The following is an 11,052-nucleotide window of genomic DNA, read 5'->3' on the forward strand; positions in this document are numbered from 1 at the left end:
TAGCTAAAATTCCAAAATTTTGAATTGAGGATTAAGAACATAATTCATAACTTTAAGGGTGATCAAAAGGAAGTTTGGAAATCAAGAAATTCATTCTTTTTTTGGAATGTGAATTTTCAATTTCTTTCATTTTTTTTGCATTTTTTATCTTATATTTGTTTTTTTAATTTAATTTCATATTAGTTTTGTTGTAATCTAACCGAAAATGGTTGGTGGAGCCACTTACATATTCTTTATTTGTTCTTTTCTCGATGTTGCAACTCTCTCTTTCATTTGGTTTGTAATTATTCTTTCAAGTGTTGTAATAATTCCCCGCCCCTCTTCCTTCTATCCCATTCTTTTACTTGCTTTCCTTATTTGTACGTAAGCATCATATTTTGTATTTTCATCATATCCATACTTTGCATCCATGTTTCATGCACCTTGATTCGGCTAAGTTTGCATTTGTGGGTTTAATCAATTCCTATATGATTATATGCTCTACCTTATGTTCTTAAGATGATTCACATGTCATATATTAGAATTCAAATCTTTGGTTGCATCTCATGAGTGAATTGCCTTAGGATTTTGTATATAAGATCATGCATATTTTGCCAACTTTGTTTTGTATCTATTCGCGGGACGTCGGTAAACATGTAAGTTTTTATACTTTAGCATCCTGCTTGTGTGCATTTTTCTTATTATATATGTTTAAGCATCCTACCATGTGGCTACTTGCTTACTTGATACAACTATATGAACGCCGGTGGATGGAGGTTATGTCGCTTAATTTGGAATGATATTGATTTTTATGTTTGTAATTCAATTTCTTTGAGTCGCACATCTTCAAAACTTTTTCAAAATACATGAAATCAAATTGATCCAAAATGAATGACAGAGTCTATACTTGTATGCTTCACATAATATCTTTTAGGATTTATTAATAATTGGAACATGAACATATAAAGCAAATAAAACTCATATCATGGTTTAGTAGAAGCCGATCTTTGATCGGGTGAGTAGGGGTGTTCAATTAATGATCTTTCCCTCTCATATATAAGGTTTCGAGCTAAGCCTCTTTAGTTATAACGAATAGTGGCCTTGGCATGAGTCACGGGTTTCTTAATTTTTTCAAAATATTAAGTGGCAACTTTAAAATCTGGTGATACAGTCTATTTCTGACAATAATTTTGCACTAAAACAGATTTTTTTTATGAAAGTTATCACATTTGAACTCTCGGTTATGTTTTCATTTGGTGTATGTATGCCACCAAATTTTTGGTGTTGTTTTAAAAAAATCAAAGAAACATGTATACTTTTTATTTGCTAGATATTGTCAACCAACAAAATAGTTTCATTAATAATTCAAAACTTTAGAAAAGAATTTATAAGAAAAAGAAATTTGTTAGATTTATTTTTGTCCTCATAAATTATTGTTTTTTCACAACTCTTACATAGGAAATTATCTTCTATTGCTAATGTACCAAAGTTACATAGGAAATTATCTTCTATTACTAATGTACCAAAGTTAAATATTTTTTTATGCATACATCTTGGCCTTTCTTAGCATAAATTCTGGTTCCGTCCCTGTGTGTTATATATTTTCTATTAGTTTGGATAGAAAACTAACAGTGACATTGTAATCAAAAACTATATAGAGACTGTCTGACTATATTTGGACCATGAAGGTAAAATACTCCAACCCTAAATTACGAGCAGATAAAATGAATTTAAGCCTAAAATATAAAAATCTTATAGGGGAATTTTGTCTTATATATGCTGGCTCTAACCGATGGACATAAGACCACCCTACAAATTATGGACATAAGACCACCCTACAAATTAAGGACCACTATGGCCATTGGATCCATGTTGAGAAAAAGCTTCAAATGGGTTGGAAAGATAATGACTTGTCATAAATCCCCTCCACCTCCACCTCCACCTCCACCTCCACCTTCACCTTCACCTTCATCAACTACAACATTTTAATGATATGACGATGATAATGCAAACAACAATAATGTTTCATATATTATATTTTTTTATATTATATTATATTTATTATTTTATTTGTTAATACAATATTATTGTAATAAATCTTATCATGTATATTTTAAGTACAATACTAACAATTAAACTTATACATCATAATAAAATGATATAAACAGATATATTCATCTAAAGAACCCCTCCCATATACTTTTTATCCTCATGGGTGTGGTTCCAATTCCTTTCTTCCGACGGATTTGGTATTGCTTTGATTTTTGATTTTGTATTTTTAAAAATAAATTTAATATAAAGTTTGAAAACATTTATGATTTTTGTTCTTGTAAAATAATTTTCATAAGTTAAAAAAAAAAAAAAAAAACCTTTTGGTGTTTCTTAAAAAAAGTTTTTTTTTTTTTTTTTTTGAAATTTTATATAAAAATAGTTATAAGAATTACTTCATCATTTTTCGAAATGTAAAAAACTGAAAATGAATTTAAATCTAAATATAAAATGGATGGATGGAAAAGTCTTTGGTTCAAGAAAAATGGTCAGAAAATTATCACAAATTTTAAATCAAAGATATATATTTAAAGTGATTATTATGGGGTTACACCTTAAGTAAACCTTAACCATAGATGTTAAATTATAGATATTTTTCTTCTAAATTTGTAGTATTGTTGTTGTCAATTTTGTGAGAAACAATAATTAATGGCATCTCAATTCAATTCTTTGCACAAAAATGTAGGAAACTGGTTTCATCTATCCATCCTTCTGTTACTATCAATAGCCCTGTTTGGTAGGACTTATTTCCAGTTTATTTCAGCTTTTAGCTTAATTTAAGCTATTTTGATGTGTTTGGTTCAGCTAAACAATACAGCTTATACTTTTTGTAAGTCAAAAATTAACTTATTCTTTGAGTGAGGGAGGAGAAGCTTAATTTATAAATCAAAAATCAGCTTATATTCATAACTATAAGCTATAAGCTGTTAGGTTATAAGTTATAATCACTTTCCCACAGCTCTACCAAACGGGGCCAATATATGCTTTTCCCAAGCTATAAAGTAATACTAGCTAGCTAACATATGAAGCCTAGAATCTTCACCAACAATGTTGAGACAAAATTATATAATAAAATGAATATTCTACCAAGTCTCATTCTGTTCCTTTTTTAAAGAACTTTCAAAAAGTACATGTGCCAGAAGCTTCATTGAATTGGTTAAGGTAATTTTTTTTTTTTTTTAAATGGACATAAAATTCAGTAAATCAAAACAAATAAAAAGGTGCATATAATTTGAAACATGTAGTTTAGATTCATCTTGAGTATGACTCACACTACATGAACTAAATTTGAAATTATTCTATATGTTCAAATTCAAAGCATATATATTGATATTTTCTTTGACTAGATAGCAATTCTATTTCAAATTGAAATAAAAGTTGTGGAGAGAGTTTGGTTTAGTTTTTGAAATGAGCTTTGAGTTGTATTTTGAAAGATAAGTTGCTGAAAAGAGTTTTGAAAGTTGAAAATTTGTTTGGTTATGAGTTTTAAAAATAGTTTTGGGATGATTTGTAATTTTATTTTTTATTTTTTTAATTGAATAGATGAGTGTAAAAGAAAATTTAATTGATTAATGTGTAGAATTTGAGAGAATGAGGGAGAAAAAGTGATTGATTAATTTGTTAATAAACAAAAAAAAAAAGAGGAGAGAGGAGAGAGAAAATTAAATTTGAAATTGTATTTTAAAAATTTGTTAACCAAACAAACTTTTTGATTTTTTCATCCAAATCATGTTTTAAAAACAAAACCAAATATTACCAAAGAGTTATGTGGACTCCTCAACCCTCTCAATCAAGAGCATAAAGGTAGAACAATTAAAGTAGGACTTAAAGTTCACCAGCTTTATTTTCTTTGCATTCTCAAAAAATAAAAAATAAATAAAGGCTTTTCTACAAGGCCTTAACAAGTCAAACAACTTTTTTAATTAATCACAATTCATGAATGAAGGATGAGCAGTCTTCCAAAGTAATGATAAATGATTTTTCCAAGTGGAACTTTCTAGACACCTTGGTAGGACTTCTCTCTCCTTAAACTTTAGTTTCTTCTCTCTTTTTTCTTTCATTCCACTTTAAGCTACAACACTCCACATAACATGATTCATGATTCTTCTATAATTTATCTTTTAGGCTGGATTAATTGCTATCATCTTCTGTTTGGTAGCTAAGAAATTACGCATATCTTGTTAAATTCTCTTAGTTCTTTGTCTTTACTTTTCGAGTTTGCCACCCCCTTTTTTAAGAAAAGAAAATGTGGCATGTAAAATGAAATTTGATGAAATGACCTTGTAAAAGTGTGTTTGCAAGACAAGGTTGATGCCATATTGGTAAAATCTTACAATATAAGGTTGTATTTGTATCTAGGAATTAGAGAGGGATGTGTGAGAAAAGAGAAAAATAAAGAAAAAAATGTATGAAATAGAAATTTTTTTAAAAATATTTTTTCATTTTTCCTTTTCCTCCAACAAACATGCAAACATCAACATACAAGGTTGTGCCTTGATTTTAAATGTGTAAAATGATTATTTTGGAGAGAGAGAAGAGAAATGAAGTAGGTCGAACTGAATCTCTCCAATTTGATGAAGATTTGGAAAAAAGCTAAACTCTGCCAAGTGTTTTGTCAACAAAAAAAAAAAAAATTACAAATCACATACATCATGATTAGATGGGTGATTGATGTATTTTTTTTCATGCATTGCCTATTTGAATATATATATATATATATATGTATCTCGTCTTGCTCATCTTAATTATATTCATATATTGTAGTTATGCTTTCAGATATTTCTATGATTTTGTTTTTCATAGCATTGTTTGATCCGTGAATCTTACAATTCTTGTGGATGCTCATTCCATATCCAAGCCCAATTCTTGAGGGTTAATTACACTAAGCATCTATATATTTTTACCCAATTATTATTTCAATTATTTTATTTTTAATTTGTAACTATTGACTCTTTACACTTTAAATCAAATTAGGTAATTCTATTCACATCGTACTTTGTTTTAGTATATATAATTTGTATCGTTTGGATATCAACTTCTAAATAAAAATTAATTGTTTCGAACAAAAATCTCATTCGATAGTTGACATCCGAACATTTGTATTTTTTTGGAAGTAGATATATGAACATTTACATTTTGTTCAAAAATTGATATCCGAACGATACAAATGGTATGTAGGGTTGCAGCCGAGCCAACCTGAGCTTTAGTATGCTTAGGTCTGTTTATTAAGATTTTAACTAGTTCGAGTTCGGGCCCGAGCTCGAGTTCAATAAAAATTTAACAAACCAAGCTCAAACTAAGTTGGCTTAAACTGGACTCAAGCTCGATCATGTTCACGAGTTTTAACGAGCCAAAGAAATTATAAATTCATACTTGCGTATAAGACTAAAGTTACAATTGAAACTTTGATTATACAATTATATATATAAACATATTAAAACAAAAGTCAATATATTATGAAAATAATAATATCTACTATCACTATTATATAAATGTGTTATCTATAGTTAGCTATTATTTACATACAAATAAATGTAGCTATTATTTACATTAACATTATTTAAATATATAAATAATATATTTATCTTATTTTTTATACATATTTTTACATTATTTAAATAAAAGTTTGCTAACTCAACTTTATACACCCAGAATTTAATTTTTTAAATGGATAATTGTGTAATAAAAATTAATTTGTATAATATAAGATCCATATATAACCCATGTAAAGTGTGATACAGATTAATTTTTAGGTTGATAAAGGTGAATTTATAATGTTACTCTATCTTATTTCCTTGCTCTAGGAGAGACCTTAACTACTCACACCAAAACGGCCTGTTAGATAAAGGGGGAAATGATTCACACACACACACACACACACACACACACACAGAGCCCACTTTAGTTACTCTCCCAACCCTTCAAAATTCACACAAACTTTTATTAAGAAAGTCTCCAAACTGCTCATTTACTCAGAGAGAGAGAGAGAGAGAGAGAGAGCCCACTTTAGTTACTCTCCCAACCCTTCAAAATTCACACAAACTTTTATTAAGAAAGTCTCCGAACTGCTCATTTACAACTCACACCCAAGCCAACTGAGAAAGAGAGAACAAAGCGAAACAAAGCAACTTGACAACATCTGTGCACAAACACACCCCTAGCAGATCCTCTCTCTTTCATTCCCATATTTGCCTAACAAAAAACAAAAACAAAAAGAATTCTAACATCCATTGTATAAATAGCATCTCAATCGCACTTCCCATTTGGAGGATCCTATTCAATGATCAAGTGAAATACCAAATTCTTTACTGGACACTAATATACAAAAGAATCTTTGTTCCTGTACATTACACAGCAAGCGAAACACCAACTTCTTCAGATGAGGAAGGTTGTAAAGCACGGATCCGAACATCATATTTTTTTCTACGGCTGGAGATTTCACTGCCGGAGGCTGAATCTGATCCATCCGATACAACTGGGTATGATGAATCACGATCATCATAAGCAATTCCAACATGGTTACCACACTTCCTGCATAGAAGTTTTGTTCTCCTGCGAAACAAACCCCAAGATTTCTTGGAAATGTACGGTATGCATTGGAATTCTTCTACTTGAGTAAATCTACTCTCATCAACGTTGAAGAATGATATGATCCCACTCTTCATGGATTTACCATATTTGGAGCCAATGGTAGATGTATTCCGACTAGAGGAGTTCAGGTTTAACTCGTATCCACAAGAACCACAGCTGTGTGGAGAAGAGAAATTTTGTAATTGCAAGTATAAAGAAGCCACTCTCATGGTTTGATACTGCTAAAATAATGATTAAAAAAAACACACACACATGATTTGAAGGAATTGGGAAAATGGGATGTAAGAATCTACATGCAAGTCAATCATTTTATTCCTCATTTGATATGAGTTTGGCTCTGTTCATTATAACATTTAATATATTAGCTGCATATATCACTATATACTGTCTGGTAGCTGGATAAATTAGGACCAATTAGATGAATAATGCAAATATATCCACTCTAGGGTGAAAAATAAAATAAAATAATAAAAACAAAGAAAAAATAATCTGGTGTTTGGATGAGGGCTGGACTACGTTAAACCAATCCAAAATTAGGTTTTCTAATTTCATATTTGTGAAATAAATGGTTTTTTCTTAAATATGCTTATATCATGGCTCCATCAAGAGGGTGAATAAACCCATGTGTTGAGGGTAAAAATGGAATGTTGATTAAATCATAAATTCGTTTACCCTTGTACTATATGCCCAGATTCACGATACTAGCCCCCCACCCAAAAAGAAATAAATTATCCCAATTAATTTATCCAGCTCACACAAAATAATTAATCCCTTGATCAATTGAATCTTTTTTTTTTTTTTGGCTTAGTAACCATTTGAATAAATTCAATTGATGTTAGTAGCATATCCAACAAAACATAAATGCGGCCAATCTGCCAAAGGGAAATGCTTTCGGTACCAGCTAATTTATATAACTACTGTTAAGTGTCAGATACAGAACTCTCAACACCGTGGGAGAGAGAATGATAAGTCATTTACTTCTGAAATGAATGAGACAGGTGAGGAGCACTGTTGCCTACATCCTTTGTGTAAAATCCACAATTTAGCACAGCACTAGTTCATTATTCTTAACACTTGATTGAAAATATTGATTTCAAAATATGAAAATGGCATCAATCCATTATCTATCTTTTTTATTTAAAATTAAATAAGTTACTTGACCACCATGCCTCACACAAAAGAAATGCATTCAAATGCTATAAATTTTTTGAAAAGATAACCCATATCAGCAGTTGGTTAGGAAGCAGTAGTAAATTCATTTCCAAATAAAGACAACAAAACTAACGAAAAATTAGCAATGGGTGCAAAAAAATTGTGAAGAAATAAAAGTGCTAATGTTTTTTGAGCTCCAATTTAGAACATTATCTTATTTTCCAATGAAATAATACCATCCCCCTATGTCAAAGCATAGCACTTCAACAAACCAGTTCTCAGCCCAAAAATAAAGTCACCTAGAGCACCAAATTATAGTATGAATGAATTAGTTTTACGATTAATTTAATTAGAAGGCAAGTGCATGTGAATTGGTGATGTGTGCACAAGCATGATAAGGAGACGGCAGACCACTTCTTCACTGTGAGGCGCCATGAGAGTTATGGTCGTTAGTCCTCTATATGTTTGGTGTTTTATCAGGTGCTACCTAAGAAGAAGAGGGATCTTCTTTGTTCTTGGTTAAGAGGCCAGGTGGGTAGGCAGAGGAGACAGATTTGGGGTTTGGCCCCATTAGCGTTGTTGTGGGTACTTTGGGGTGACCAAAATAGGGGATCTGTTGATGGTGTTGAGAGATGTATTTTTAAATTCAAGAGTATTCTTTAGTCATTTTTGTATAGTTGGTCCACGGAGGTGGTATAATTCTTCCTTGGATCAATTTTTGGATTTGTAAAGCCTTTTTGATATGGTTGGTGATGCATAATTGTTGTACACCTTCTGCATATGAGTTTGTGCACCCCTTTGGTGCCTCTTTTTCAATAAATTTTACTTATTTAAAAAAAAAAAAAAACAAAACTGCATTTTCTTTTTACGAATTTAACAATTTCAGATGACAAAAATGTGAGGGAGAAGGAAAAGGAAAACAAGAAGATCAAGCCCTATTTGGTTGTAGTTTTAATCAGTCGGTACCAATTCTTCAATCTTGGGGTGTTCGTTTGGTGGTAATTTCTGAAACATTACTTTAGTATTTGGAATTTTTTTCATACATGAAAAAAATGCTGTGGTTGGTTATGTTTTTTAAATGTAATTCCACATCTTGGTTTGAGTGCTGTGTTTGGTTATAATTTTCAAAATTTGATTCCACACCCATTTTTGAAAACATGTCTACCCGGTCATCCTCCCGGATGTCCCTCGGGACGTCCAGCCGATTGACCGGAACAGTGTTTTTTTTTTTTATGGCACCTATTATTTTTATATTTTAAATAAAAAATATTTTTGATTTTTTTTTTTAATTTTTTTTTATGAGTTTTGAATAGAATTTTGGATTATATGTTTGGTTATGAGTTGTAAGCTTTTGAATCAAACATCATATGTCACATCAAAAATTCAAAACTCAATTCAAAACATATAACCACACAAATTTTCCACACTAAAATCATAATTCCAAAACTCACAAACTCAAAATACAACTCTATTCTCAAATCACAATTCTAAAATTCTACCAAATACTACCTAAGTATTTGACTCTTACATTACAAATACAAATACATTCATACTTTATTATATTAAAACAGTAAGAAATCATTTTCCAAAATCTACATTTTGAAAAAGTGAATAAAAAGTCCTAATATCAATTAAATGTTTTGTCCGATTATAAGAAAATTAAAAAATGAACTAAAAAATAAGACAAATTTGGGCATGTCCGGGAGTTTACATATAATATTTCATTCACAAGCAAAAGGGATTCAGGATATAAATTAGTCCCAGACAACAATGTTCACATTTTCTACTCCTCTGTTTGACTGCATAAACTTTGTTACTAGTCTTATTATGAAGAAGAGCAAGGCCAGGGCGATCACATTTAAGTATGATCTGCAGTGAAGTCTTACATAACACTAACCACATCAGACATGGTTAGCGTCATGCAAGATGTCATATCAAATGGTACCCAAATATGGTCACTCTTGGCATTATTTGAATCAAGAAGAATTAATTAGTTAATCATACAATTTAATAAAATTGTAAGATGTTCCAAATCCATTGCAAATGTGATGATAATTCAATTCTTAAAAACTCTAAAATTTACTTCACAATCCAACTTTATATATAGGGTTAATTTACATTTAGCATCTGGTCAAGTTAGAATGTGACACAGCAATTTGTCAAAATAGGAACCTGACCACGGTTGGGTCCAATTGCACCTTGATCACAACTGTAGGGGTTAACTGTAACAATCAAAAATAGAGGGGCTAAAGTGGTATTTCTATCTAATCCCCATCATTTCCACAAGAAGCTTTTGAAAATCCCATTTGGGATTAAGGCCTATTTTGGCAACTCACTATTTTAGCAAGAAAGTTAAAACTCTACTTTTTTATATCTCTTTTAGTAAAATATCCACACAAAAAAAAAATATATATATATATATATATATATGAATACCCAAAACAATCCTAATTTCACAAATTAAAGAGAGTGAGTAAATAATCATCACTTGAATTGAAACAGGCCTCGTACAAAAACAAGCCTGAAAAGTAGTATTCTATAAATAACCTAATTGAGATATCAAAATTTGAGATTCTTTCAAACAATCTCACTAAAATTTCTTATACAAACCATAGATTCTTGTATCCACATACATACCAATCAAAGACATGAATACACACAGAGAGAGAGAGAGAGAGAGAACCTGTAAGTGACATCTCTCTGGGAAGAAGAAAAAGAGTGGTAATCGTCTCGGGCTGACTTCCAAGTCTCCATTACTGGCGAGATACGAACTAAGACGAGTATATGATCAGCAGCAGTCAACGTATGCGATCGTCACAGCAAATTTAGTAGGGTTTGGATCTTCTTCTTAGTGAGAGAGAGAGAGAGAGAGAGAGAAGAGGGGGCTCTTTGTTTGGAGATTGCGATGAAGAAGGAGACGAGGAGGGAAATGGGAATCCGCGGAAAGCAAGTAATGTGTGCGTGGGGCCACGGAAATTAGATTGGTGCGATGCTGTCTGTCCCTTCGTTTTCTTTTCGATGACGGGGTCCAATCCAAACACGACACTGCACAAATTATCATAAATTAAAATACTGTAATAAGAAAAAATTATTGTGGTTGACAGTGTGGGTCTACTTATGGGGTTTAAAAAAACAACAATGGTTCATCTCATTAAAAACATCATCACTAATAGCACTAATGCATTAAAAAAGTAAAAAAAAAAAAAATACAACTCCAAGACCAAAACATCACATCATTAATGGCAGGACCCACTGCCACCTAATTAGTGGGAGCACTAATTA

The 11,052-nt window shown here is 31.0% G+C and overlaps 1 protein-coding gene across 1 annotated transcript; it reads right to left on the reverse strand.

Moving 5' to 3' along the window:
• Positions 1 to 6,052: 6,052 nt before the first annotated feature.
• LOC114292488 (uncharacterized protein At4g08330, chloroplastic) lies at positions 6,053 to 10,793 on the reverse strand. Its single transcript, XM_028236465.2, has 2 exons — positions 10,454 to 10,793; positions 6,053 to 6,774 (listed from the first exon to the last, which is right to left on the reverse strand). The coding sequence occupies exons 1-2, from the start codon at positions 10,522 to 10,524 to the stop codon at positions 6,375 to 6,377; spliced, it is 471 nt and encodes a 156-aa protein (XP_028092266.1). The 5' UTR covers positions 10,525 to 10,793; the 3' UTR covers positions 6,053 to 6,374.
• Positions 10,794 to 11,052: the final 259 nt, after the last annotated feature.

The sequence above is a fragment of the Camellia sinensis genome, chromosome 3, assembly GCF_055761805.1.
Source record: "Camellia sinensis isolate YWXY chromosome 3, ASM5576180v1, whole genome shotgun sequence".
NCBI lineage: Eukaryota > Viridiplantae > Streptophyta > Magnoliopsida > Ericales > Theaceae > Camellia > Camellia sinensis.